The following is a 26,485-nucleotide window of genomic DNA, read 5'->3' on the forward strand; positions in this document are numbered from 1 at the left end:
TTATTGTCTACCTGACCCATTTAAAATATGTCAGCTTCTTTGTTCAGATCGTCAGCTACTTTTAAATATATCGCCTGTATCTCTCTCATCATGGACTGAATATCCTTGTGGATGTTATTTTTCGATTTAACGAAATCATCCAACTGGGCTATTTTTCTTCCGAGCCTCTTCAGATTTTCGCTTCCAGAAAATTTATTTTTAGGCATGCCTTCACCTGCATTGTTAGATGTCGCCATCACAATTACCGAAGTTCTTCCTAATGGGGAATCTACACCTCCCATATTTTCAACTCGTAGACCCGAGCGTCTTCCCAGTGGGGTTTCTTCAACCTCTATGTTTGTTCTTTTGGTTTCTTGGTTTTCTTCGTTCATTTTAGGTTTCGTGCAGTCACGTTAAGATCCCATGGGTCCCTGTTTCTAGGTCCATGCGAGGGTTGACGGAAGACCCTCATGAGATATACCGTTCAGAGCCAGATCCGTGTTAATCGGGAATGTACATCCGAACCTACACTGCCAACTTAATGGGACGAGCATTGAACGTACTTTGAGACTTGCCAGGTTTTAACGGGACGGAGGCAGCTGTGGCATTAGCCTGAAATCCATTTCTGTAAGGTTCCACCCCGACATACTCAGGTTCCAGAATACCACAGCCGTCAGCCCAGGGTTCATCAATTCCAAATCGTAGTCCAGTAATGCCATAATCAAGATCGTGCTGCCTTGATCTTGATGCCTTTCGGCTGGATTTCATTTTCTTCCATGTATAGGGTTCGACTGGGGATTACCACGGAGTCGTCACCTCCTTTCCAAACCTCTCTTGAGGCGGTCCCTTATGGTGGAATACATAATTGTGGGCGGTATTCACTCGCTCCGACACAGGGTTTCTCAGAGCACTTCCACCATTTTGGTACGCTCTCCACACCTGTCAAAACTAGGGTCCGCGGGGTCGTTACTCCAGTTATCCTCTCCTGAGGATACCCTTGCGGGGAGGATACCCTCATATACCTTTAAAGAAAACGGTCTTCTTTAGAAAGAAGACCTCCTAAAAGTCTTCTATGAATACATCTTATTCAGATGTAATTCGAAACGTTTTAGTTGTAGTTCTTAAAATTTCATTTGTAATTCGAGAATTCCATTTGTAATTCCATTTTTTCCATTTGTAATTCGAATTATTCCATTCAAAATTCGAATTATTTTATTTGAAATTCGAAAGAAAAAAATCCTAAAATATTTTTTGAATTGATTTTATACCTGGGTTTTTCGAATTACAAATAAAATGATTCGAATTACAAATAAAGTTATTCGAATTTCAAGTGGAATGATTCGAATTACAAATGGAATAATTCGAATTACAAATAGAATGATTCAAAATTCAAGTGGAATATTTCGAATTACAAATGGAATAATTCGAATTACATATGGAATTCTCGAATTGCAAATGAAATATTACGCATTATAAGTAAAATTTTCGAATAAAAATTAAAATAAGTCGAATTACATCTGAAAAATGTGTAGAAGAACTTCTAAAGATATTCTATAGATATAAGACCTCCAAAAGGTCTTCTCTTAAAGGCCTCCTCATAAAAGTCTTCTACGTATATAAGACCTTGTAACGGTATTATATTGATAGAGGACCTCCTAAAGCCTTCTATGGATTCAAGACTTCTAAAAGGTCTTCAATAGATAGAAGGCCTCCTAAAGCTCATCTATGGATAGAAGTCCTCTTAACGCTCTTCTATTGATAGAAGACTTCCTAAAAACCTCTATATGTCTATATGTCCCCTAAAAGTCTCTTATGGATCGAAGACCTCCTAAAAATCTTCTTGGATAGAAGGCTTCTTAAAGATCTTTTATGTATGCTAGACCTTCTAAAGGTTTTCTATGGATCAAAGACCTTTTAAAGGTCTTCTACGGATAGAAGACCCCTTAAAGGTCTTCTATGGATAGAAGGCCTCTTAAAGGTCTTCTATGGATAAAATACCTCTTAAAGGGGTTTTATGTATACTAGACCTTCTATGGATGGAATACTAACTAAAGGTCTCCTGTGGATAGAAGATCTCCGAAGGGGTTTCTATGGTTAGAAGATCTCCTGAAGGTCTTCTATGGATAAAAGATCTCGTAAAGGTCTTCTATGTATAGAGGACCTCCAAAGGAATTTTTTTTGTATAATAGACCTTCTAAAGGTTTTCTGTGGATAGAAGGTCTCCTAAAGGTCTTATATGGATCGAAGACCTCCTTAAAATCTTCTATTAATGAATGGATAGTATGGATAGCAGACCTCTTAAAGGGGTTTTATATATACTAGACTTTTTAACGGTTTTCTATGGACAGAAGACCTCATAAAGATCTTCTATGGATAGAAGACCTCCTAAAGGTCCTCTATGGATAGAAGACCACCTAAATGCCCCCTCTAAAGGTCTTCTATGTATAGAAGGCTCCCTAAAGGTCTTCTATGGATGAAAACCCCCCCCAAAGGTCTCCTGGATGGAATACTACCAAAAAGTCTCCTGTGGATAGAAGATCTCCTAAGGGTATTCTATGAGTAGAAGATCTCCTGAAGGTCTTCTATCGATAGAACATCTCCTGAAGGTCTTCTATGTATAGAGGGCCTCCAAAGTTCCTTTTTTATATACTATACCTTCTAAAGGTCTTCTATGGATAGAAGGTTTCCTAAAGGTCTTTTATGGATAGAAGACCTCCTTAAAATCTTCTATGGAAAGACCTCCTAAAGGTTTTATATCGACAGAAGACATTTTGAAGGGTTTTTGTCGATTGGAGACCTCCCATAAGTCTTCTATAGATAGAAGACGTTATAAAGGCCTTCTAGGGATAGATGATACCTCCTATGGATAGAAAACTTTATAAATGTCTTCTTTTGATAGAAAAGCATATCCTCTAGGGTTGAGGACCTTTTGTAGGACTTCTTCTATTTTTATTTTTCGCAGCTAAACATTGCACTCGCTTAAATAGCTGGATTTGTAACCAAAGTAATTTTGTCACTCTACAGCTGACTGCATGGTGGTGGCACTTATCATCGTTGTTGGGATTGTAGTTTTGCTTGTGACAAAATCGGAATGTGTCTTCAAATCGCCTCTGTCCTTCCTTCCATCATCGAGTGTTGGTTGATATGTGAATGTAAACAGACAGACTTGGTGCTATTGATGTATTATTTTAAAAACGCTGGTGGATAATTTTAGTGTATGCCGCAGTGTTTTAGTTAAGCTCGGTGAGGTTTGTCTTCTTCCCCTCCCATCAAAGCTGGTCCTAATAAATAAATATGATGATGGGGGCAATGTTGACGACGATATCGTCGATGACGTTGATTATGATAGCCAGCGTAAAATTTGTTTTGGATCACAGAACATGTTTTTTTTTAGTTTCTGCTCATCTTTTTCTTTTTTTTTGCACGGACCCCATAAATATGAATGAGTAATGATTTTGAGAATGAACAAAAAAGAAGTGGAATATTCTTGCATAAAAATTATGACTTTATTCGTATAATGTATTCAATGCAGTCTTTGTCAGGGGGGTATTTTGCGAGTGCAAAAAAAAAAACAAAAAAGTAAAAAACTATTTCTAAATTTACACATCTCAACTTTGTAATGCAAGACAAGAAGAAGAAGTAAATTTTAACGTTTTATATTACTTAAAATGTGATTTGATTGATGGCTAAATATACTGGACGGATTATTTGGAATTGGAATTTATTTATTGTGAAATTACCAAAACATCAGTTGTTGTGAGTGGAAGGAAGGTACACGCAGAGAAAAAATATTGGAAAGTAAGTAAATCTCGGCGCTAAGTGGGTAAAATATTCCTCTTCAGCTAGTTTGAGATAAACTCCTTGGAAGCACATAATTTGATAAAAGATGACGGCTATCGCTACTTTTTATAAGTTCTATACTGGTTTTAGTTGTCGAGGTTTGCAATTTTAGGCCGTCGAAAACATACAAAAATCGTCACAGGGTTCACTTTTTCTGAAGACAAACATTTAACCACTGATTATCACCAACTGTTATACCGCAGTGCCATCTATTGTGAGGCGATGGCAACTCGTAGATGTAAAATGCAGGGGTGAGTGTCTTTGCTAACGATGTGATCCTTTTCTACTCCATATGAAGTGTATCAATTAAGGGTTGTTTACACCATCTATCAATGTCGTATGAGATGCCAAATTTTCTACCTGCGAATGTTGTACACATAGTGTAAACACTATGAAAATTTTCATCGATCAAAATGATTTGGCAACTCATATGTAAATTTTTCATTTAGGGAGCGCTCTATTTGATACGGCATTCTCGTATGTAAACATAAATTTATCAGCTGTTTTCTGACATTCTCAAACAAAAAATGAAAAACAAAATCTTTTAAAAAAGAAAATGGAAAGGTATGTGTATTTAAATATTCAGTAAAGTAAATAAATGGCGCTTATAATGTTATTTTCACATCGATTGGTCGAAAGAAGCAGTCTTTGAAATGATTGTTTGGTGGCAAAAACATGAATGCCTCTATAACTCCAAACACCAATTCTACCAATTCAGTTTCCTTCAACCAAAATTAAAATTTGCGCAAAATTGCAACTCAACAATAAACGTAAATAATGACAAAAGCAGCTGTTTTTATATTTTTAGGTTATGTCATACGAAAATAACACTTTCAGGTATGAACGCACAAATTGAAAGTTGTATGGATGACATCAATTTTGACAAACATAGAGAATGTCGAATGGGTGAAAGAAATGGCAGCTCATATGACATTGATAGATGGTGTAAACAGCCCTTTATCAATCATTACGTTCATTAGCAGATTGCAGGACTGTATGTTGCCGGGATTTACTTATTAATTTTTTTTTGTTTTTGGAAAATTCATGTGTTCTGTGTGAAAAATCTGTTCTACTTATTAGGCGAATGGTGCGCAATTAATTTTACTGTCGAACTTAAAATGTAGTAGTCCTGTAAAATGTTACAGGGAAGAAAGGAACCACACCAGGGCACAGAGTGTCCAAAATAGTGCTTTTCGTGTCAAAAATCTATATTTTCTAAACGGATGAAGATAGAGCTATGAAATTTAAAGGTGGATTTTTTTTATTTTAAAGATATTAAAGAAAGCATATATTAATAAATTTATAACCTCAAAGCGAGCGGTACCGTTATATGGTGGCTATATCAAAACGTGGACCTACAGTGAAACTATTCTGCAGATATGCTCTTTACTCACCAAGATCACAAAATCTAAATTTTCAGCCAATTTGGTTCAAAAATGTGGCTAGAAACCTTAAAAAACTTTAAATGGGAAGTACCGTTATATGGAGCCTATATCAAGATGAAAGCCTATATTGACAATTTATGGTAAGGATATTGTTTACTCTTAGAAAAGGTTCTACTTCAATGTTTAGCTAAATCGGTTGATTATTGTAGGTAAAATCTTGAAAATACATAAAAACGGGTAGTTCCGTTATAGGGGGTCCATATCCCGGCATCGTAGGTGGTCGCAGCTAATATATTGCGAATTCTGTAGTTTGAGAGCTCATCTACATTTGTGTAGTATTAGTATAGCGGTCACTAAGAAACTTTTTAGTTATATCCTACGGAAAAAGGACTAATTAAAAATATTCTCTAAAAAAAGTTCCAAAACAAACCCGGTTGCTGTATAGAACTGTAATGCAAATACAATTATTTCTAAGCAAATTTAAATACGTCATGCTACATACTATCGAATAACAAAAAGAACCATTAAAAAAATTGCAATAACTTTTGATAATATGATCCACATAAAATCGACGGATTTACGATTTTACGATGGTAGCAGAATTCCGACGACAAACTACCCTAAAATTCTACCCCAACTCGACAGCATGTTCACGTCGAACATGATTCAAGTTTTAGAGAAATATTGCGATGTACAAAGGTTGGACCAATGTCAGTCGCTCGTTTCGATAGTGGTCCTGTCTACCAGCTATGTTAGTTGGTCATTATTGGATTTTTTAGAAGAATTATGGACTTACCCCCGAAAAACAATATATCGCTGCAAAAAGGTGCAAGAACTATCAGTAAGTTCGGTAAAAGTTTCACAACGAAACTTGAACAGCTCTTAAATGGCACTTAAGCGAAAATGTTTAACTTTATGAAGGAGGTAACCGAAGGTGCTGTCCAATATATTGCACGTTTTACGATGTGCATTGTTTCGGCCAAATTGGATACTTAATTCGTAAGTTATTCTACTCCTCAATCATTTTGGTTGGTTCTGGTACGGTTTGGTAGACCTTCCAAGCTATTATCTAAGAAAGTAAGAACTTGCCCACGATATAAATTGTCCCGCCTTAATATGGGCTGCGAGAACGATTTGTTTCAAAACAAGAAAGTATCAGTCAGCTGCCCAGACAGAAATACTCCCTCAGCAAACGTAATACTTCTGACATCCATAGGGGTTTTTTGAGTTTTTTGTCCAATTTCTCTGGATGTGTGGATTTGCGCGGAAAATTGTACCGTCCTAACTAGGGCCGCATACACAACATGTTGCCAAAAAATTTAAAACTATCCCTGCACCCAGCACCCTTTCCAAACTATGTGTGGGAGGTACCCGAAAGAGTGGTCGGATGTAGACAATATTCGGACATAACACGAGGCTATATAATAAGATGTACAACTTTTGGACCCGGACCGATATTGTCCATATTCCAACCTGCTACATGACTAGATGAAACAATACGATGTGCAAAGTTTGGACCAATGTGAAACTCCCTACGAGAGTTATTTTTCGGATTTGCCATTTTAGTTGGGGCCGTTAAGGTTTCTTGGAGCTATTATGGCATTATCTCAGGAAGTATGGACTGGCCCCCGAAAAAATTGTACAAGGGGGCCACAAGGACAACCTGCTAAAAAACAAGTAAAAAAGTATCAGTCGGCTTGGCCGACAGAGATATACCCTCAGCCTGTGTATATTGAAACAATTTTTTCCCAAAAAACGCATGTATTTAGGGAATTTTGGGCGTTTGAACTGACAAAAATGTTGATTAGGATTAGAGATCAAAAGTTTTGCGGAGGAGATACTAAAAAGAATGGATCTCCAGCCACTACATATGGTACCATAGGGGTTTTTTACAACTTCAGGGATGTTTGCTCAAGAAGTATGGACTTGCCCCTGAAACAACTTTGACCATCGCAATTGAGGCAGCGAATGCAAGTTGCTTCAACAAAAATCAAAGTGATTCGAAAGCAGGTCTTAAAGTGAACATGTATCCGAAATTTTGTGTGGGAGGTACCGGATGGAGTGGACAAATATAGTCCATATTTGAACCTGATCTATATCTGGTAGATATATTAAGATGTGTAAAGTATGGTCCAATTCGGCCACGCTCTTCAAGAGTTATGGTACGCACAATTTTACCGAACTTTTTTGAACTTTTGTGGGGGAGGTACCTGAAGGAGTGGACCGATATGGCTTATCTTCGAACTTAAACTATGTTTGGACAAAATATTACTAAGACCAAACTTTGGACCGAATTGGCAGACCTGTTCGAGAGTTATTTTGCCCTCCAACCTCCTCACACGGTGTCATAGGGGTTTTTTGCAACTTTCAGGCTATTTTCTCAGGAAGTATGGACTTGCCCCTGATGAAACTTATACCGTCGTATAGGGGACAGTGAATACAAGTTGCTAAAGCAAAAATCAAAGCGATTCGAGAGATGGTCCTAAAATGAACTTTTCCAAATTTTTGTGTGGGAGGTACCCGACGGAGTGGACCAATTGAGTCCATATTAAAACCTGATCTAAGTCTGGTACACGCTCCACGATGGGCAAAGTATGGACCATATCGGTTACTCCCTTCAAGAGTTATCGTGCGCACAAATTTTCCGAACATTTTCGAACTTTTGTGGGGGAGGTACCGGAATGAGTGGACCGATATAGCTCATCTTCGAACTTAAACTAAGTTTGGGCAAAATATTACGAAAGCCAAAATTTGAACCGAATCGGTTCATCCGTTCGAGAGTTATCGTGCGCTCCAGCCAGCCAGACAGACAGACAGACAGACAGACAGACAGACGGACGGACATTGCTCAATCGACTCCAAATTGTCTGAAACACATTTCGTCCAAACATACTTGGGGTCTAAAACCATTATTTCGATGAGGCACATTTTGCCCGTATGAAAGTGTATATACCCTTCATAGCCTAAAGGCTGAGGGTATAAAAAATCGAAACGATCTGAGAGGAGGTCTTAAACTTCATTTCGAATTTTGTGTGTGAAGTACCTGAAGGAGTGGACAGATTTTTGTCCATATTCGAAACCGATCTATGCTTGGAAATAATATTACCATATGCAAATTTATAACCAATTCAGTTACTCCCCTCAATAGTTATTGTGCGCAGCATTTTACAGAAAATTTTTGAACTTTTGAGCCAGAAGGAGTGGACCGATATGACCAGTCTAAGTTCTAAGTTTGGACAAAGTATTACGAATGCCGAATTTTTGGGCGATTGGTTGCTTCGTTCGAGAGTTATCGTGCGCACCAACCAGCCAGGCGAACGGACATTGCCCATTCGATTCCAAATTGACTGAAACAGATTTCGTCCAAACATACTTGAGGTCTTAACCCATTATTTTGACGAGGCACATTTTTGTATATACCCTCGTTAACGTATAGGCTGAGGGTATAAGAAATCAGAACGATCCGAGACAAGTTCTAAACTTTTTTTGCGACATTACTTTGAAATTTTAGTTGGTAACCGGAATTGTGTACCATATTCGATCCTAAGTTACTTATATTATGTCTGGAAGAAGAATGTCTGCTACGATATTAAAAGTTTGGACTCTCATCGAGAGTTAACGATGAATTTGGAATTTTTGTGGGGTAGGTGTCCGAAGGAGTGGACCGATATGATCCATCTCCATGAGTTTGGAAAAAATATTACGAGGTGCAAAGAACAATTCCTTTATCCTGGCGAAGGGCATGTTTACTTCCTTTTACGCTTTTATTGATAATATATTTTTGGTGAAAAACGTCGGGATTTAATCATGATATTGGTAGCGATCAATACATTTTCTAATGGTGTCAGTTCGTTTTTTAATTAATACTCCCTGTAATAGGGAGTAAATTTGGCTTGTGTATGATTTTATTTTATTGAAATGTTTATACCCTAAGCATTTATGCTAACGAGGGTATATACACTTTCATACGAGCAAAATGTGCCTCATCGAAATAATGGTTTTAGACCCCAAGTACGAGTATGTTTGGACGAAACCCGTTTCAGACAATTTGAAGTTGATTTAGACCTGTCCGTCCCTCCGCCTGCTGTCTGGCTGGCTGGAGCGCATGATAACTCTCGAACGGATCAACCGATTCGGTTCAAAATTTGGCTTTCGTAATATTTTGTCCAAACATAGTTTAAGTTCGATGATGGGTTATATAGCTCCACTCCTTCCGGTACCTCCCCCACAATAGTTCAAAAATGTTCGGAAAATTTGTGTGCACGATAACGGAGTAATAATTGAACGGAGTAGCCGATTTGGTCCATACTATTCACGTCATTTCTAGCGGACTTAGATGAGGTTCCAATATGTACTCAATCGGTCCACTCCTTCTGGTACCTCCCACACAAAATTTCGAAAAGTTCATTTTAAGACCTGTTCTCGAATCGCTTTGATTTTTGTTTTATCAACTTTATTCACTGTCCTCTATACGACGATTCTAGTCTTTTCCGCGGAAGTCTATACTTCCTTAGAAAATAGCCTGAAAGATCCAAAAAAACCCCTATGACACCGTATGTAGTGGTTGGATAACTCTCGAACGGATCTGCCGATTCGGTCCAAAATTTGGCCTTAGCAATATTTTGTCCAAGTTTAGTTTAAGTTCGAAGATAAGCCATATCGGTCCATTCCTTCAGGGGGAGGTACCTCCCCACAAAAGTTCAAAAATGTTCAGAAAAATTGGGCGCACGATAACTATTGATGGGAGTGACCGATTTGGTCCATAATTTACACATCCTAATATATGTACCACATATAGATTAGGTTCGAATATGGACTATATTTGTTCACTCCTTCGGAAACTTCCCACACAAAATTTCGGATAAGTTCAGTTTAAGACCTACTCCCGAATTACTTGGATTTTTGATTTGTTGAAGCAACTTGCATTCGCTGCCTCCATTACGGCGGTAAAAGTTTTTAGGGGCAAGTCCATACTTCTTGAGATAACAGCCCGAAAGGTGTAAAACCCCTATGGCATTATGATTCCAAAATTGGCCTTCGTCATATTTTATTCAAACTTAGTTTCAGTTCGTAGATGGGCAATACCGGTCCACAGCTTCCTGTACTTTCCCCAATATTTAAAAAATGTCACTACAATGTTATGCACGATATCTCTTTAACGGGGCAACCAATTCGGTCCAAACTTTGGATCTCCGAATATGTTGTCAAAGTTAATTTAACTACTAAAATGGTCCATATCGGTCCTCTCCTTAGGGTACAGCACAAACCACACAACATTTGTGTCTAAGTGTAGTTTAGGGTCTGTTCGAAAATCCTTTTTCCACTTCCATAATGTACCAAGTCTGTACATTCCTTTAAGTGCCTCCTCCGCAACACGTTTGAACATTAATCCCAAACCACATTTTTGTCGGCAAACTCAAATGTCCACCAAGGGCCACAAAATTCTGAAAAGACCCTAAATATATTCGATCTGTCTATAGATGAAAGTTTAAATTCACATAGGCTGAGGTTTTATCTCTGATACTTTTTTAATTGTTTAGGTAACAACTAAAAACAAAAATAAAAATTAAAAAAATTAAGTAACAGGGTTTCACTTATAAATGCACTAGAAATTTCTTTTTATACCCTCAGCATTTATGCTAACTAGGGTATATGGTAAAAACAAAAAAAGGTCAAAATTTGATGCGTAAATTTTTTTAGAAACCCGTTTTGCGTATAAAATATACAACTGTCATTTAATTTCCTTTAACCCCTCCGCGTTCGAATCCATCCACTAAAACGGTGGATATAAATATTACCTTGGAAATTGGAAAATCTGCAAAAAATTATTTTGACATATCCGCATACTAGGCCTCGATCTTCTTCGAAAATGTTTACATATGTATATGGAATCTATTGAATCTATTTATAATAGGTGTATATTGACGTATTTTTGATAGGTGATACTGAAATCGGATGATCATCATAATCGTATGCACATGGCACTACTTTTACCCACTTTAACGTTTTTGCTTTGTGTGATGCAACTGGCCGCTGAGTAAAACATCAAAATATTTATAGATATTGAAAGGACTTCTTAATTTTCATATTTTTTGAATGATTGCAATTTCAATATTACTCTAATTCCCTATCCTTATAAGCTTTTGCGATGGTAAACCATATTTCTTGATGAAGTTTTAGCAGTATACATTAATTACACTGTGATACAAAAGTGGACAAAATTTTTTTGCAGGATTCGGTTTTGTGGGAGTCCATAGAAGTCGAAAATACCTTTGGTTTTTTTGGGTCACTTCGGGTTTTGATTTTACAACGGTAAATGTAGTGAAAAATGGGCTTTCTTGGATTTTCAAATTTAAACGGACATTACTTCTTTTTTCTACAACCGATTTGCACACACTGTTTTCCGTTATAAAGGGGAAGGTAATGCCTTTCGAACAAGCCATAGATTTTTAATATCGGTTAACAAATGGCTAAGTAATAGTGGTTTAAGTGCGACAAAAACGCATTAAAAACAGTAAAATGTTTTACATTGTGCTCTAGGCTGCGTAAACGACACCTATCAGTACAATGAATGCGTTATGGCATTTTTTGTGTTTCAACTTTTTGGTTTTTTTCATATTTTCCTTTATAAAAGATGGGTATCTTAGCATGTATGATTCTAATTGTGATTATCCTGCATGACAATGACGCACAAGGTATCAATGTTTTATAAAGGAAAATATGAAAAAACCAAAAAGTTGAAACACAAAAAATGCCATAACGCATTCATTTTTCAACCGATTTCGTTGGTTTTTCCCATTTTGGAAAGCCAACTAAATTTCCAACTTGCTAACAGTAAAAAATTGTACTGTTAGGTGTCGTTTACGCAGCCTAGAGCACAATGTAAAACATTTTACTGTTTTTTAATGCGTTTTTGTCGCACTTAAACCACTATTACTTAGCCATTTGTTAACCAATTTTAAAAATACATGGCTTGTTCGAAAGACATTACTCTCCCCTTTATAATGAAAAGCAGTGTGTGCAAATCGGTTGTAGAAAAAAGAAATCGTGTTCGTTTAAATTTGAAAATCCAAGAAAGCCAATTTTCACTACATTTACCGTTATAAAATCAAAACCCGAAGTGACCCAAAGAAACCAAAGGTATTTTCGTCTTCTGTGGACTCCCACAAAACCGAATTTATGCATTAGAACCCCTGCAAATTTTCACTGTAGCACAGTGTTATTGTATGGGATTTTAGAATAATAGTTCGAGAACTCCCAAATATTATTTTTTCTAATTTTTCTAATCGAACCAAAAATATATTTGGAACAATATTTCAACAATAAGTTTTTTTCTATTTTGTAGAAAAACAATTTAAAATTCCTGAATCGTGTGGTAGTGTTATACAAGGACTATATCAAAACTTTGAGTTATGTTCACAATTTTTGGTGGGGAAGTTTCTGTACCATTGGGAACTCCAAATGCCAAATTACAGCCAGTTCGGGCTAAAAATGGAAATAAAATCCTCAAAATACCAGAAATCGGATTTGAACTAAACAGACACCAAAGCAAGTTAAATAAAACACTGTAAAAACCAAAAGTTTTCTTGAAAAACTATTTACAACTAATGAAAATTCTTAACATACTATATGACGCTCTACTAATCCCCCCAATAGATTATAGTCTGTTAAACGCTTCCCATTAAAAAGAAAAACACAAAATATTTTTTGTTAAATAAATTCTTTTTTATATTTTTTTCTATAAAATATATATTTTTACTATAAAAATAAACTACAAAAAATATCACAACAAAAATAAAGCTCAACATATGGAAGACATTTCAATTATTTAATTACTAACTACCCCATTGATCACTTTTACGCTTGGGCCCAACGATCTTGTGACTGGCAGGTTGCCAATTGATTTCCAGATTTCCAATTTAAAGCTTCTTCCAAATCATTATCGGCTGGTACATCAGTGGTGGCTGTCCAAAAGAAACTGCCATGATCGGTGGTTATGAAATGTACTGGCAGGACACCAATGCTGATCTCGCTGAATTCATAGGCTCCCGACAATTCGACACACGCTTGTTCATTTTCAAAGGAGATACGTTCGTTTTGATTGTTTTGCAACGATTCCATGGATGATTTGCAATCAATTTCAATATTGGCATTATTGTTGTTATCCAAAGATTCAACGGATTCCAAGGATTCGGCTTTCTTAACGGATTCCAAGTGTGCCAGTTTCTGCGACTTGTGGTAGTGTTTGACAATTTGCTTTAACAACTTTTTGATGCTGTAGGACACCTTCTTCTTATTGGAGACGGCGTTCATTTTGGTTTCGTTTTTCTTGATTTCAACACACATTTTGTAAAAGATTCGAGAAAGAGAGTTTGGTGATGTTTAACGTACGAATGTTTTTTGGAGAATGATATCCTATTCTTATTATCCTCCGGCTTATATACCCCTCAGCAAATGTTGTTCTAGAAAACAAAAAAATTGCTAGAAAGAAAAGAAGGACATGCAGGTCTCTTCTCTTTTAGGGGGTGTTTGTGTGTGCGACTGACGATCTCTTCTGCATTTGTAGGAGCGTGGGAACACAACACTTCACATTTAGGGGCGAAATGAAGAGTAGAAACAGCTGGTGGCTATAAATTTAACTGAAGCATGATGTGGTTGTTGTTGTTCTTCCAGGATGTGTGTGAGCCTTACAATGTGAAGTAATTGTTTTTGAAATGATAAAAAGAATTGCTAGGCGAGAATTAAGAAAATTTTCTCACGATATTTTGTTTGAAGGTTTGGGGTGAAGTAAAACACGTGAGAACATTTTTTTGTGCTGTTGTTGATGTTGCAGCACCAACAATCAGGTGAATCAAAGTGTAATGAAGGTTAATGGAGATCATTTTGAAGAGAAATCACACTTTCAATAGTTGTTGTTAAGCAGTTAAACGATCGTGTGTTAAACGCAAGTTTGCCCGAAGGTCAGCATGTAGCCAAAATTTCTCGTTTTTGTCGTGATTATGGCATAAGACCTTTAAGGACTATGTGATTCCGTTAGGATGTTTTTAGGGCGTTATGGAATTTGTATACAATACTTTGGTAATTTGTAGGTAGCAGTTCTTCAAGAAGACTTTTAAGGCCGTTTATAGATAGAGGGCTTTAAATATATGGCTTTTATGAAGTGTTTTATAGATCGAAGATCTATAACACGCTTTCAATAAATCGAATGTCTTTATGAGTTATTTATAATAAAGAATTATTTCATTTGGAATTCGAAATTTTCAAAATTGAATTTGGAAATGTCCTTCGTCTACTTATGGTCTACTAGGAAATTCTGCATATTTAAGGTCTTAAACGGGTTTTCTTCCGGCTATAGAAAACCTTGCGAAAATTCTCACGCTATGGAAGGCCACACAAAGCTCTCCTTGCTATAGCAACACCTATTAAAGTTCTAAAAACACACACAGATAAAAATCTTCTGCCTACAGAAAACCTCATGGAGGTCATGAATGAAGTTCGTATCTTCAGTATTGAGAATACACCATAAAGGTCTTCTGTCTTTGCAAGACCTCATAAAGGTCTTCTGCTACTAGAAGACTTCATACAGGTCTTCTGTCTGTAAAAGGCCTAAGGAAGGTTTGCTGACTCTTGAAGACCTCATAAAGGTATTTTTGCTATAGAAGACCTGATGAAGGTATTATGGGTACAGAAGAATTTTGAATGTCGTCTGGCTATAAAAGACATCAAGAGGGTCTTTTGGCCTTAGAAGACCTCATGAAAGTCTTCTGGCTATAGAAGACCTCATAAAGGTATTCGGTCCCTAAAAGGCCTCATAAAGGTCCTCTGTCTACAGAAGTCATCATAAAGGTATCTTGTCTATAGAAGACCTCATAAAGACATCAGGAGGGTCTTTTGGCCTTAGAAGACCTCATGAAAGTCTTCTGTCTATAGAAGACCTCATAAAGGTATTCGGTCCCTAAAAGGCCTCATAAAGGTTTTCTGTTTATAGAAGAACTCATAAAAGTCCTCTGTCTACAGAACACATCATAAAGGTATTTTGTCTATAGAAGACCTCATAAAGACACCAAGAGGGTCTTTTGGTCTTAGAAGACCTCATGAAAGTCTTCTGGCTATAGAAGACCTCATAAAGGTATTCGGTCCCTAAAAGGCCTCATAAAGGTCCCCTGTCTACAGAAGACATCATAAAGACATCAATAGGGTCTTTTGGCGTTAAAAGACCTCATGAAAGTCTTCTGGCTATAGAAGACCTCATAAAGGTATTCGGTCCCTTAAAGGCCTCATAAAGGTTTTCTGTTTATAGAAGAACTCATAAAAGCCCTCTGTACAGAAGACATCATAAAGGTATTTTGTCTATAGGAGACCTCATAAAGACATCAGGAGGGTCTTTTGGCCTCACGAAAGTCTTCTGGTTATAAAAGGCCTCATAAAGGTCGTCTGTCTACAGAAGACCTCATAAAGACATCAAGAGGGTTCTTTGGCCTTAGAAGACCTCATGAAAGTCTTCTGGCTATAGAAGACCTCATAAAGGTATTCGGTCCCTAAAAGGCCTCATAAAGGTTTTCTGTTTATAGAAGAACTCATAAAGGTCCTCTGTCTACAGAAGACATCATAAAGGTATTTTGTCTATAGAAGACCTCATAAAGGCCTTCTGTTTCTAGAAGAGCTCACTAAGGTCTTCTGTCTCTAGAAGACTGGATAAAGGTGTTCTGTGTATAGAGTACTTCATAAAAATCTTCTGTCTATGGAAGACCTCATAAATATAATCTGTCTATAGCAGACCTCACAAAGGTCTTCTGTCATTAAAAGACCTCATAGAAGACCTGATGAAGGTATTCTGGGCACAGAAGGTCGTCTGGCTTTTGAAGGCCGTCTGGCTATAGAAGACATCATGAGGGTCTTTTGGGCATAGAAGAACTCAGGCTGTAGAAGACCTCATAAATGCATTCAAGACCTCATAAATGTACTCAAGACCTCATGAAGGTCTTCGGTCCCTAGAAAGCCTTATAAATATTTTCTGTTTCTAGAAGACCGCTTAGAGATCTTCTGTCTCTAGAACTCATAAAGGTCCTCTGTCTATAGAAGACATCAAAATGTCTTCTGGCTATAGAAGGTCTCATAAAGATCTTCTGTCTCTAGAAGACCTCATAAAGCCCCTCTGTTTATAGAAGACTTTATAAAGATCTTCTGTGTACAGAAGACTTCATAAAAATCGTCTGTCTATAGTTGACCTCACAAAGCCGTTCTAGATTCAGAAGTCCTCACAAAGGTCTTCTGTCATTAGAAGACCTCATAATGATCTTCGGTCTATAGAAGACCATATAAAGTTCTTCTGTCTATAGAATACCCCATGGTTACCCCAGGTTTATAAAAGGTCTTCTGTCACTAGAAGACCTGGTTAAGGTTTTCTGTTCCTAGGAGACATTTAGAAGGTCTTCTGAATCTAGAAGCCTTCATAAAGGTTTACTGCATCCAGAAAATCTTCTGTCTCAAGAGGACCTAATGAAGGAAGGTCTTCTGTCTCTAGAAGACCTCTTAAATGTCTTCTGTCCTTAGAAGGCCTCATAAAGAACTTCTGTCTCTAGAAGTCCCAATAAAGGTCTTCTGGCTATAAAAGACGCATTCTACCTTTAAAAGACCTTCTGCCTATAGAAGACCTAACAAAGGTCTTCTGTGATTAGAAGACCTCATAGTGGTCTTCGGTCTATTGAAGAACACATAAAGTTCTCCTCTCTATAGAATACCTCATGAAGGTCTTCTGTCTTTAGAAAATCTCATAAAGATCTTCTGTCTCAGGAGGACCCAATAAAGGTCCTCTGTTCCTAGAAGACCTCTTAAATGTCTTCTGTCTCTAGAAGACCTCATAAAGGTCTTCTGTCTCTAGGAGACCTCATAAAGGTCTTCCGTCTCTATAAGACCTAATAGGGGTCTTCGGTCTATAGAAGACCTCATAAAGATCTTCGATTTATATATGATCACATAACGTTATCCTGTTTATAGAAAACCTCATAACAGTCTTTGGTCTATAGAAGACCTCATAAAGATTGTCTGTCTATAGAAGACTTCGTAAAGGACTTATGTATGGCTATAGAAGATCGAAGGAAAATCTTCAATATGCAGAAGACCTCATAAAATTTTTCTGTCTATTGCTATGTAAAGGTCTTCTGTCTATAAAGGACCTCATAAAGCCCTTTTGTCTCTCTATAAGACTATGGATGACTTCATTAGAATCGTTTGTTAAAGCAAGACCTAATAATGACCTTCTGTTCCATGAAGACTTGTGGTCCCATGTTTATAGAAAACCTCTTGTTCTGAAAAAGCTGAGTTTATTGTTTCGGTATCACTTTGAAAAATAACTCTCTTTCTATTTTATAATAAGCAATATAAGTTATGTATTTTATTACTGATTCGCCGATAATAATCTGCATCACTGAAACGTTTCCCTGTTAACTCTCTTTACAACGTCAACCGATGTTGTTGAGCGGCGGTATCCATCATTAATACCACCAACCAATTCCACCATAACTACAATGACCCATTCTCAGAAATGATTTTGTTAGTAATTTACTAATCTTCAAATAACATTTTCTCTGAATCTCAGTGAAGGAACAAAAGTAGGTCCATTTAGTGCCCACACAAAGTTCCCATGGCCTGTGGATAGATGGATAGATGTACATAGCACTGCATTGCACGGCAAATCTTTAAGTAGAACATCGAATAATTTTATGTGAATTGTTGGATAGTTGTTGCCGACATTGCTGACTTAATTGAAACAGGTTTTTGTTGTACTCGTCTTGGTGTTGTTGTTGTTGTATTACTGGCTGGCAGCATCCACATGCCACAAAGTGCGACCTACACACACCGTGTGACCAAACAAAACGAACGAGCCAACGAACGACCAGTCAGACTAAAGCAATGTCTGATGCCGCAAAGCACCATGAGTGGTTTTTAGCTCTCATGCCGTTAGTGGCTGGCTGGTTGGTTGGTCGGTTTGATCTGCTGCCTGCCACTAAGGAACGTGTGCAATGGTTATGTCTTAAACTTTGGAAGTTATTGTGTGCTAAAGACAATCATATACAAATTGAATGGCTGTCGGACTAACTGGCAGTCTGCTTGGCTAGCTGGCGGAATGGTTGCTTGCTAGCTTGTTTGGATGCTTAAGCTTTAACTTAGAGAGAGATCGGTTGAGAAGGAGGTCTGTCTGTCTGCCTGCATTGCTGCTGCAACAATAATGTACAACGTTCATTAGCACACGCGGATATTTGGCACGAGCTATCTGCAGTGGTACTGTGCTGCGGTGCTATACGGAATGGATACATTCAACATAGATGGAATGGAGCGTGTGTACTGCCAGGCTCCATGGCATTCGTTGGTTCGCCAAAAAAAGACAACATGCACTTCGACATTGTGGCTATGAGCATCAGAAATCGTGAGATCAACTTCGTTTTGGTATTCAATACGGAATCTGGGAAAATAGCACAGATTTAGTTTGGTGCAAAACTGAGAAGGCACTGAAGGTGTTGGCGGCGGTGGGTTGCTTCGTTGTTGTTGTTTTTTATTATCTCCTCATATGGTTAAAAACAAGTTTGTAATTGTTGTTGTTTTTGGTTGTTTAAACTGATGTTATTTGGGAAATAATCGCATGATTTTCTTCAGCGAATACGAAGATGTAACATGAAGATTATTGAAATTCCTAGGAATTCACTTAATCGCGGTATTTGATTTGGATTCTGATGGCAAAATAAGCTTATATAGGCATAAGACATTCTATAGCTAAATGTCTTCTATAGACGGAAAACATTTTATGAAATCTTCGAGAGACAGAAGAAATTTATGAGGTCAACTATAGACGCAAGATGTTTATGAGGTCTTCTAGGGACTGAAGACCTTTACTCGACCTCGTAATGGTCTTCTATTGCTGGAAGATCTTCTATTTACAGAAGACCTTCATGAGGTCTTGTATGGACAGAAGTCCTTTGTGAGGTCTTCTATGGACCAAAGATCGTTAAAAGACCTTCTACAGACAAAAGATCTTTATGAGGTTTTTTCATAGACCGAAGACCTTTATGACGTCTTCTACAGGCCGAAGGCCTCTATGAGATTTACTATTTAAGGAATATCTTTATGAGGTCTTCTATAGACAGACGACCTTCCTGAGGTCTTCTACAGACCCAAGACCTTTGTAAGGTCTTCTATAGACCGAAGACCTTTATAAGGTCTTCTATAGACCCAAGATCTTTATAAGGTCTTCTATAGACCGAAGACCTTTATGAGGTCTTCTATAGACCCAAAACCTTTGTAAGTTTTTCTATAGACCGAACACGTTTATAACATCTTCTATAGACCGAAGACTTTTGTAAGGTCTTTTATAGACCGAAGACCATTATAAGAGGTTCTATAGACAGAAGTCTTCTATGGACAGAAGTCCTTTGTGAGGTCTTCTATGGACCAAAGACCGTTAAGAGACCTTCTACAGACAAAAGATCTTTATGAGGTTTTTTATAGACCGATGACCTTTATGACGTCTTCTACAGGCCGAGGGCCTCTATGAGATCTACTATTTAAGGAAGATCTTTATGAGGTCTTCTATAGACAGACGACCTTCCTGAGGCCTTCTACACACCCAAGACCTTTGTAAGGTCTTCTATAGACCGACGACTTTTGCAAGGTCTTCTTTAGACCGAAGACCTTTATAAGGTGTTCTATAGACCGAAGACCTTTATAAGGTGTTCTATAGACCGAAGAACTTTATAAGGTGTTCTATAGACCGAAGACCTTTATAAGGTGTTCTATAGACCGAAGACCTTTATAAGGTCTTCTATAGACCGAAGTCTTTTATAAGGTCTTCTATAGACCGAAGACTTTTGTAAGGTCTTCTATAGACCGAAAACCTTTATAAGGTCTTCTATAGACCGAAGACCTTTATAAGGTGTTCTATAGACCGAAGACCTTTATAAGGTGTTCTATAGACCGAAGACTTTTGTAAGGTCTTCTATAGACCGAAGACCTTTATAAGGTCTTCTATAGACCGAAGACTTTTGTAAGGTCTTCTATAGACCGAAAACCTTTATAAGGTCTTCTATAGACCGAAGACCTTTATAAGGTGTTCTATAGACCGAAGACCTTTATAAGGTGTTCTATAGACTGAAGACCTTTATAAGGTCTTCTATAGACCGAAGTCGTTTATAAGGTCTTCTATAGACCGAAGTCTTTTATAAGGTCTTCTATAGACCGACGATTTGTGTAAGGTCTTCTATAGACTGAAGACCTTTATAAGGTCTTCTATAGACCGAAGACCTTTATAAGGTGTTCTATAGACCGAAGACCTTTATAAGGTGTTCTATAGACCGAAGACCTTTATAAGGTGTTCTATAGACCGAAGACCTTTATAAGGTGTTCTATAGACCGAAGACCTTTATAAGGTCTTCTATAGACCGAAGATTTTTGTAAGGTCTTCTATAGACCGAAGACCTTTATGAGGTCTTCTATAGACCGAAGACCTTTATAAGGTCTTCTATAGACCGAAGACCTTTGTAAGGTCTTCTATACACCGAAGACATTTATAAGGTCTTCTATAGACCGAAGTCTTTTATAAGGTCTTCTATAGACCGAAGACTTTTGTAAGGTCTTCTATAGACCGAAAACCTTTATAAGGTCTTCTATAGACCGAAGACCTTTATAAGGTGTTCTATAGACCGAAGACCTTTATAAGGTGTTCTATAGACTGAAGACCTTTATAAGGTCTTCTATAGACCGAAGTCGTTTATAAGGTCTTCTATAGACCGAAGTCTTTTATAAGGTCTTCTATAGACCGACGATTTGTGTAAGGTCTTCTATAGACTGAAGACCTTTATAAGGTCTTCTATAGACCGAAGACCTTTATAAGGTGTTCTATAGACCGAAGACCTTTATAAGGTGTTCTATAGACCGAAGACCTTTATAAGGTGTTCTATAGACCGAAGACCTTTATAAGGTGTTCTATAGACCGAAGACCTTTATAAGGTCTTCTATAGACCGAAGATTTTTGTAAGGTCTTCTATAGACCGAAGACCTTTATGAGGTCTTCTATAGACCGAAGACCTTTATAAGGTCTTCTATAGACCGAAGACCTTTATAAGGACTTCTATAGACCGAAGTCTTTTATAAGGTCTTCTATAGACCGAAGACTTTTGTAAGGTCTTCCATAGACCGAAGACCTTTATAAGGTCTTCTATAGACCGAAATCTTTTATAAGGTCTTCTATAGACCGAAAACTTTTATAAGGTCTTCTATAGACCGAAAACTTTTATAAGGTCTTCTATAGACCGAAGACCTTTAAAAGGTCTTCTATAGACCGAAGACCTTTATGTGGTCTCCCATAGACGGAAGGCCTTTAAAAGGCTTCTATAGACCGAAGACTTTTGTAAGGTCTTCTTTAGACCGAAGACCTTTATAAGGTCTTCTATAGACCCAAGACCTTTATAAGGTCTTCTATAGACCGAAGACCTTTATGTGGTCTTCCATAGACCGAAGACCTTTATGAGGTCTTCTATGGACAGAAGTCCTTTGTGAGGTCTTCTATGGACAAAAGACCTTTCTGAGGCCTTCTACAGATAGAACTCCATTGTGTTGGCAGAAAGCCTTTATGAGGCCTTTAAACAGATGTCCTTTATGAGATTTTTTAAAGACATAATACCTTTATAAGGTCTCCTCTGAACAGAAGATCTGTATGAAGTCTGCTAGCGACAAGAAGACCTTTATGAGGTCGTCTGTGGACAGAATACCTTTATGAGATCTTTTATGGACCAAAGGCCGTTAAGAGGTCTCCTATAGACCAAAGATCTTTGTGAGGTCTTCTATGGATAGGAGACCTTTGTGAGGTCTTCTATGGACAGAAAACCGATAAGAGGCATTCTATAGACCAAATACCTCTTAAATAGTCCTCTATAAACCGACGACCTCTATGACGTCTTCTATAGACCGAATACCCCTATTAGGTCTTCTATAGACCGAATACCTCTATTGAGTCTTCTGTTTACAGAAGACCTTTATGGGGTCTTCATTTCTATAGACAGACGACCTTTCTGAGGTCTTCTACAGATTGAAGACCATTGTGATTTATTTTATTGACAAAAAGTCTTTATGAGGCATTTTTAGACCCAAGACCAGTTTGAGGTTTCCTATGTTGGCAGAAAGCCTTTATGAAGCCTTTAATAAACAGATGTCCTTTATGAGATCTTTTCAAGACAGAATGAGACCATATTGAGGTCTGCTAGGGACGAAAGACCTTTATGAGGACTTCTATAGACAGAATGAGTTATGAGGTCTTCTATGTACAGAATACCCTTTATGAGGCCTGCGATGGAGAGAAAACCTTTATGAGGACTTCTACGGAGTGACGACCTTCATGAGGTCTTGTATGAACAGAAGACTTTTATGACGTATTCTATGGACAGATGACCCTTTTTGAGGTATTCCATGGATGAAAGGCCGTTATGAGAACTCCTATGGACAGAAGACCTTTATGAGGTCGTCTATTGGCAGAAGACCTTTAAGAGATCTCTATGGGTAGAAGACCTTTATGAGGTCTTTTATAGACAGATGACCTTTATGAGGTATTCTTTGGAGAGAGGTCTTCTCTAGCCAAAAGACCTTTATGGGGACTTCTTTAGACAGAAGACATTTATAAGATCTCCTATTGACAGAAGACTTTGATGAGTATGTCTATGTACAGAATACCTTTATGAGGGTTTCTATAGACAGAATACCTCTTCTATGGAGTGAAAACCTTTAATGAGGTCTTCTCTGAACAGAGAGTAGTTATGAGGTCATATGTAGGCAGAAGACCTTTATGAGGTCTTCTCTGGACAGCGATCTTCTTTTGATTTCCGTCTTGCCTCCCATATTTGGGGCTACAGGTTCCCCGAAGTAAGGTAAGCTATTGGAAGTTTTATATTTAAAATTAGTAGGTATTATATACACGCAGAGAAGAGATATTGTAGGAGCAATCATATCTTAAGAACAAAATAGCGTTTTTTAAAAATCTGAAAATATATATTGTTGTTTCAACCATATATTTTGTGTCAACAACGATAATGACACAAAATATATTGTTGGGCCAACAATATATATATATTTTCTCTCTCTCTTTTCTGCGTGTAGCAGAAATACAGTTAAGAGGTGTTTTATAAAAGATGTTTAAGAGGTCTTATCTAGATAGAAGTCATTTATATCTTCCTTCTTGGTGAAAATACATACATATGTATGTACATTGATGAAGATTCCCAGCAGTATATGTCAGTGTATATTCCATAGTTCCATTAAGTCCTTCCAAAGGACATCATTGGGGGGAAATCCTCAACATTATCCATACAAAAAAAGAATATCCCAAAATTGTTTAAATATTTTTAACAAATGATGTAAATATGCCACCAAAGTTCCCTTACTTATTCACAGAAGAAGGACACTATCACCGTCACCACTCTTCTTATCAACTTTAATATTATGACACAACAACGGGGAAACCAATTTTGAATTTCCCACACATGCGACCATCATAACTTCGAACGAATTCCATTCCAACCAATTGGTCACTAATTAAGAGAAAGTAAAGATCTTTAAATGGTTCCTAGAATTCATTTTCTTATCTTCTTTCTTGTACAAAACAACACACATGATGTGATGGGAGCCCTATCGGATCCCTTCTTCAACTTCATCATAACCTTAATGAAGTCTTCTTCTAACCAGAAGAAATTTTTATTGTCAAAATATTTTGATGAAAAATAGTTTGAGTGTGTGTGTATTTGTTGTGTTTATCTTCTTAATGAGAAACCTTAGTCGCTCTCTCATCATTCGATAAGAAATAAATTCACAGAGAAAGCCATCATCGGAATTGTAGCAACACCAAACAAACGCTAACAACCCCACGAGAACAGCTGATAAGAGTGTTAAATGCGTAAAACATGTCTTGCATCGTAATGAATGACTGAATGAGTGACTGACTGATGGAATGAATGAATGACTTGCTAAGCGAATCATAATATGTTCATTTGTGTGTGTGCGCGCTTGTTATGCTGTATGGGTATTTGCTGCTTTTGTGTTCATCACCATCCTTGCGTGGGAACTATTCGAAAATCCTTCTTCCCACGGATGCAGAAACAACCTGCTTTCATTTGTGTGTTTCCATCGAAATGTGAGGAGTGCATGTGCGCCGTTGCCGCGGTTTTGTTGTTGTTGCCTGTGTTGCGTTAAGTATTTTTATTGTTATTGGAATTTTTGGTGGGGTTGTTCGCGCTGTGATTGCCAGTCAGACAGTGGCTCACGGTTAGAAAAGTGAGAAACAAGGCATAGAATCCTTTAGAAAAAAATTTAATATTTTTACGGGTCTTATGTGGAAGAAAGATGTCCAAAGCGGTTTCTGTTCATTGAAAAATCTCATAGATTGCAGTCCTTCCCAGCCTATAGAAGTCCTCATAAATGCCTTTTGTCTCTTGAAGACCTCATAAGGGTTTTTGGCTATCGAAGACTTTAAGAGCTGCCTGTAAAATACCTCATAAACTTCTTCTGACTAAACAAGACCTCTGGCTACAGAAAACCTCTGAAGGCCTCATAAAGGCCTTCTGGCAATATAAACCCTATTAAATATCTTCTTTCTATAGTAGAAGTCTCATGGAAGTCTTCCGTCTATAGGAGGAGTCTTCTGTCTTGGAGGTTTTCTGTTTGTAGAAGACCTCATAAATGTCTTCTGTATATAGAAGAGATATCATGAAGATCGTTTGTCTACAGGACACCTCATAAATGTATTCTCTAATGAATGTATTCTGGCAATGGATCCTGGCCTCCTGTCTTTTATTAGTTCTTCTCCCTATGAGAGACCTCATAAATGACTTCTGTTATAGAAGACTTAATAAATGTCTTCTTTCCTTTATTAGGTCTTCCGGCTATAAAAGACCTCATAATGGTTTACTATCCTTTATTAGGTCTTCTTTCTGTAAAAGACCTCATGAAGGTCTTGTGTCTATAGAAAACCTCATAATGGTCTTCTTTCTATAGAAGCCCTCATAAAACTCTTCTGGCTATAGAAGACCTCATGAAGGTCTTCTGGCTATAGAAGAGCTCATGAAGGTCCTCTAGTTATAGAAGAATGAAGTTATTCTGGCTATAGAAGACCTCATAAAGGTCTTCAGTTTATAGAAGAAGGCCTCCTGGCTATAGAATACTTCATAACGGTCTTCTGTCTACAGAATAACTCATAAAGGTATTCTGTCTATGGAATTTCTTCTAAAGTTCTATCTACAGAAGGAATACCTAAGTTCTTCTATCTACAGGAATGAATTGTCCTTCCATAGGAAATAGATCTCCTGACACAGTCTTCTATAGATTAAAGTCTCTAAAAGATGTCTTGTACAAATAGAAGACCTTATAAGGGAGTCTTCTATAGATACACGACATCCTAATGGGGTCTTCTATAGATAGGATGCCTCCTAAGGTCGTCTTCTATAGATAGAAGGCCTCCTACAGGGGTCTTCTATAGAGGGAATACATCCTAAAGAGGTCTCCTACTAGATAGAGGACCCCTTAAAGGGGTCTTCTATAGATAGTGGACCTCATATAGGGGTCTTATATAGATAGAAGGCATCATAAAGGGACTTTCTATAGATATAAAACCGTTTAGAGGGGTCTTCTATGGATAGAAGACCTCTCAAAAGGGTCTTCTATAGATAAAAGACCTCTTAAAAGGATATTCTACAGATAGATGACCTCTTTCAGGATTCATCTTTAGATATTAGAGCTCCCAAAGGGGTATTCAATACATAAAAACCTCCTAAAGGATTCTTCTGTAGGTAGAAAACCTCCTAAAGTGGCCTTCTACATAGAGAAGGCCTCCTAAAGGGGTCTTCTATAGATAGAAGGCCTCCTAAATAGGTCTTCTAAAGATAGAAGGCTCCTAAGGGAGTCTTTTGTGGATAGAAGACAAAAGGCATCATAAAGGCGTCTTTTATAGATAGAAGGCCTCCTAAGGGGTCTTCTATAGATAAAAGGCCTTGTAAAGGGGTCTTCTATAGATAGAAGGCCTCCTAAAGGGGTCTTCTATAGATGGAAGGCCTAATAAAGGCGTCTTCTATAAAGAGAAGGCCTAATAAAGGGGTCTTCTATAAATAGAAGGCCTCCTTAAGGCATCTTTTATATATAGAAACCCTTCTAAAGGGGTCTTCTATAGATATAAGGCATCGTAAAGGAGTCTTTTGTTAGATAAAAGGCCTCCTAAAGAAGTCTTCTGTAGATAGAAGGCCTCCTAAAGGCGT

General features: G+C 37.5%; 1 protein-coding gene across 1 annotated transcript; it reads right to left on the bottom strand.

Moving 5' to 3' along the window:
- Window positions 1-13,061: 13,061 nt before the first annotated feature.
- On the bottom strand, window positions 13,062-13,550 carry LOC141391561 (enhancer of split m4 protein-like). Its single transcript, XM_073964432.1, has one exon. It carries the CDS (start codon window positions 13,548-13,550, stop codon window positions 13,062-13,064), a length of 489 nt encoding a protein of 162 aa, XP_073820533.1.
- Between the last annotated feature and the right edge of the window lie 12,935 nt (window positions 13,551-26,485).

Source organism: Musca autumnalis, unplaced genomic scaffold (genome assembly GCF_047663935.1).
Source record: "Musca autumnalis isolate F117 unplaced genomic scaffold, ASM4766393v1 scaffold_1, whole genome shotgun sequence".
Lineage (NCBI taxonomy): Eukaryota > Metazoa > Arthropoda > Insecta > Diptera > Muscidae > Musca > Musca autumnalis.

Coding starts and splice junctions, on each gene's coding strand:
- LOC141391561 (XM_073964432.1), bottom strand. CDS start 13,550: ATGTGTGTTGAAATCAAGAAAAACGAAACCAAAATGAACGCCGTCTCC.